At 51.8% G+C, this 4,271-nt stretch overlaps 1 protein-coding gene across 1 annotated transcript; it reads right to left on the bottom strand.

Moving 5' to 3' along the window:
- Window positions 1-227: 227 nt before the first annotated feature.
- LOC123368320 (zinc finger protein 658B-like) lies at window positions 228-3,147 on the bottom strand. Its single transcript, XM_045013050.1, has one exon. The coding sequence runs from the start codon at window positions 2,783-2,785 to the stop codon at window positions 1,313-1,315; it is 1,473 nt and encodes a 490-aa protein (XP_044868985.1). The 5' UTR covers window positions 2,786-3,147; the 3' UTR covers window positions 228-1,312.
- Between the last annotated feature and the right edge of the window lie 1,124 nt (window positions 3,148-4,271).

Genomic DNA, 4,271 nt, shown 5'->3' with positions numbered 1-4,271 from the left:
TATTTCCCTCTTCCTCACTCCTCCGTTACCCCTGACTCCCGCAAGCCTTTGCGCTGCTTCTGAGGGGTGTGGGAAATGCATCTCTATATTGTATTTTACATGAATTATTACTCAAAGTTTTGTATTAATATGCCTAGTAAGGAATCCATTTGTCAAAAACACCTCCTGAATCTTTTTTGCGGTCTGTATTGTTACAGACATACTTGCTGACAGGGATTTTGAAATAAATTAGCAAAATAATTGAAACTAGTGTGATTATATTGTGTTATTTTGACAAATAAATTATGCAGAATTTTAAAACATTGTTCACAGTATTTTTACGTGCAGAATTCCCCCAGGAGTAATGGGAAACTCTCTCTGTGCACCTGACAGTCACACCGTTCATCCGGCCTCATGGTCAGTTAGGCCTTAGAACACTTTAATTGGTTCACCTTAAAGATTTACACTTTACACTGGCTTCTCCACATGCCGCGTGACTGCACCAGCTTCTTTAATAGCAAAGAAACACCTGCTTAGACAGACCTTTGTTACACATTAGGTACGTAGTTCTTCTTCATCACATTTCTATTTAAAGTAGACGGTATGAGCAGTTCTTGAGTCTCCTTTCAATCACACACTGGGCTGTCCTGCCCCGCTCCCAATCCATGCTGAGACAGGACTGCAAATCCCACCTCTAGATGTTACCCAAGAGTCACCCGCTGGTTGGAACCGAGGAAGATGTGGTGGGGAAGTTCCCGACTGAGTCCCATCTAGATGGGAGGGGTCGTGTGTGTCCTGGCTGCATCCCAGCCAGATGCGTGAGTGAGTTTGGACGGAGAGAGAGAGAGCCCTAGCTGGATCCCACCTACATGGGGGGGGGGAGAAAGAGCGCTCCCTAATGGAGTAGGCTGTGACCATCTGCTCCAAATTCCCTCCACCTGTCTGCTCTTCCCCATACTGCTGAACCAAGTCTCCTTCCTTGCCCCACACAGTCTCTGCTGGGCACCATGGGGACAGGACCACTCCCTGACCTCCATCTGCTGGTGCTGTGCCAGGCCCACTGGCTGCCAGAAGCCCCTCAGGTCCTGGCATTGGCAGAAGGGCGTTGGTGTGAGTGACCTGGTGCCGGGTGAGGTTGGCCAATCTAGCAAAGTACTTGCTCCAGTCAGCACAGCTGCACTGCCACTCTCAGCTGTGGATGTGCCAACGTGATATCAAAGAGGCCCATGCAAAGCTCTTGCTGTCGGCAGGGCATCGGAATGGCCTCTCCCCAGTGTGCGTGCACCGCTGCTTGGTCAGTGCACTGGTTCTGCTGCAGTTCTTCCCAGAACTGTCACAGTGGTGCAGCCACTCCCTGGTGTGTGCACTGGTGTCTTCTCAGGTGTGAAATCTGTGCAAAGCCCTTGCCACAGTCAGCACAGTGATGGGGCCGCTCCCCAGTGTGCGTGAACTGATGTACTCTCAGGTGTGAAATCTGGACAAAGCCCTTGCCGCAGTCAGCACAACAGTGCGGCCGCTCCCCGGTGTGCGTGCGTTGATGTACTCTCAGGTGTGAAATCTGTACAAAGCCCTTTCCGCAGTTAGCACAGCGGTGCGGCCGCTCTCCAGTGTGTGTGCGCTGGTGTGCTCTCAGATGTGCAATCTGTGCAAAGCCCTTGCCGCAGTCAGCACATTGGTGCGGCCGCTCCCCAGTGTGCGTGCGCTGGTGCCTTCTCAGGTGTGAGCTCTCTGCAAAGCCCTTGCCACAGTCAGCGCAGTGGTACGGCCGCTCCCCAGTATGTGTGCGCTGTTGTCTTCTCACCTTTGAGCTCTCTGCAAACCCCTTGCTGCAGTCAGCACAGTGCTGCAGCCGCTCCCCGGTGTGCATGCGCTGGTGTGCTCTCAGGTGCGCAATCTGTGCAAAGCCCTTGCCGCAGTCAGCACAGAGATGCGGCCGCTCCCCAGTGTGTGTGCGCCGATGGACTCTCAGGTGTGCAATCTGTGCAAAGCCCTTGCCACAGTCAGCACAGCGATGCGGCCGCTCTCCTGTGTGTGTGCGCTGGTGTGTTCTCAGGTGTGAGCTCCGTGCAAAGCCCTTGCCGCAGTCAGCACAGCGATGCGGCCGCTCCCCAGCGTCCATGGGCTGGTGACGGGTCAGCGTCTTGCCACTGCTGAACACCTTACCACAGTCAGCACAGTGGTACGACCGCTCCCCAGTGTGTGTGCGCTGGTGTGTTCTCAGGCTTGAGTTCCGTGCAAAGCTCTTGCCACAGTCAGCACAGCAGTACGACTGCTCCCCGGTGTGCAGAAGCTGGTGTGTTCTCAGGCTTGAGTTCCGTGCAAAGCTCTTGCCGCAGTCAGCACAGCAGTACGGCCGCTCCCCACTGTGCATGCGCTGGTGTCTTCTCAAGGTTGAGCTTTCTGCAAAGCTCTTGCCGCAATCAGCACAGTGATGTGGCCGCTCCCCAGTGTGCGTGCGCTGGTGTATTCTTAGGTTTGAGCTCCGTGCAAAGCCCTTGCCACAGTCAGTGCAGCAGTACGGCCTCTCCCTGGTGTGTACACGCCGGTGTATTCTCAGGATTGAGGACTGTCTGAAGCTCCTGCCACAGTCAGCACAGCGATGCAGCATCTCCCCGGTATGCATGCGCTGGTGCTGGGTCAGTGCAGAGGGATTGCTGAATCTCTTGCCACAATTGATGCAGCGGTGGGGGTGCTGGCCCATGGGGAGTGTCTGGTGTGTAGATAGGTCCAGTTTCTGGTGGAGTCTACCCCGGGGATGGACTGTGTCCTGTGCATGGATCCTTCTGTGGGATGTGGGATTCTGCATTCCTGCTGCACTCTCCCCACATTCAGACCATGTCCTCGTTCCTCCCGGGATCTCATGCCCTGCTGGAGAGAGCAGAGGCAATCCCAGTGTTAGCTCATGGTTAAAGCTACAGGTTTGTCAAGGATGGAAAAATGTCACAGATGGAGCGATTTCCCCATTTGTCCGTGACTATTTTTTGGATTGGTGCCTCACCCTGCAATGGTGGCGCCTGTCCCTCAGGGCTGGACCCAACACCTCGCTCCGGGTATTGAGACCTGGCCTACGGGGTTCCAGTGCCACTCAGATTTGCCCCCACTCCCTGTCATGATGGTGAGGAAAGCAGGCCATTCACCCCTTCCAGCTTAGCAGGGTCACTGATTGGGTTGTAAAAAATTACAAACATGTTTTTCAGGTTACATCACACAAACCCTGAGTGACTTGTCATCCCCTCAACCCCCTTCCAACCCACCCCCCAAACCCTCATGCCTCACCTCCGTTGGGGGGAGCAATCCCCCCCCCCAAAACTGCACCCATGGTCATGTTCCCCACCCCCACACCGTGGCTTCCCTGGCGTTTTCTGCAGGGAGGCAGAGGAATTCTGCGGGGGAGCCGTTTTCTGCGGGCGTAAAGTCATGCAAAATCTCCCCAGGAGTAAAAGTAATAAGTAACAGTCAGCTTGGATTTGTCAGGAACAAATGATGTCAAACCAACCTAACATCCTTTTTTGACAGGGAACAAGCCTTGTAGATAGGACGGAAGCAGCAGATGTCACATCTTGACTTTAGTAAGGCTTTTGATACTGTCTTATATGACCTTGTCATAAACAAACTAGAGAAACATATCTTAGGCAAGCCTACTATAAGGTTGTGCACAACTGGTTGGAAAACCGCACTCAAGAGTACTTGTTATGGTTCACAAATGAGCTGCAAGGGTATATTGAGAGCGCGCCCACAGGGATCGGTCCTGGGTCCAGTTCTATTCAACAGCTTCATAAATGATTTGGTAATGGCATAGAGAATACATTCAAAGTTTACGAACAATTTAAAGCTGGGAGGGATTGCAAGCACATTAGAGCAGAGGATTAGAATTCAAAATGATCTTGACAAGCTGGGGGAATGGTTGGAATTAAATAGGATGAAATTCTATAAGCCCATATGCCAAGTACTACACTTAGGTAGGAATAATCAATTACACAAATACAGAATGGGAAATGACTGCCTAGGAAGGAATACTGCAGAGAACTATCTGGGGTTATAGTGGATCACAAACTAAATATGAGTCAACAGTGGAATAGTTTTTTTGAAGGAAAAAAGGCAAATATTATTCTGGGATGTATTAGCAGGAGTGTTGCAAGCAAGATGAGAGAAGTAATTCTTCCGCTCTAGTCAGCACTGGGAAAGCCGCAGCTGGATTACTGTGTCCAGTTCTGGACCCCACACTTCAGAAAGGATATGGACAAACTGGAGAGGATCAGAGGAGAGCAACAAGAATGGTTAAAGATCTAGAA

The sequence above is a fragment of the Mauremys mutica genome, chromosome 4 (assembly GCF_020497125.1).
Source record: "Mauremys mutica isolate MM-2020 ecotype Southern chromosome 4, ASM2049712v1, whole genome shotgun sequence".
NCBI lineage: Eukaryota > Metazoa > Chordata > Testudines > Geoemydidae > Mauremys > Mauremys mutica.
The sequence above is the reverse complement of the archived record's forward strand: the minus strand, read 5'-3'. Positions and strand labels throughout refer to the sequence as shown.

Bases quoted from the DNA above. Each gene is read 5' to 3' on its own strand.
- LOC123368320 (XM_045013050.1), bottom strand. From the start codon at position 2,785: ATGCAGAATCCCACATCCCACAGAAGGATCCATGCACAGGACACAGTC.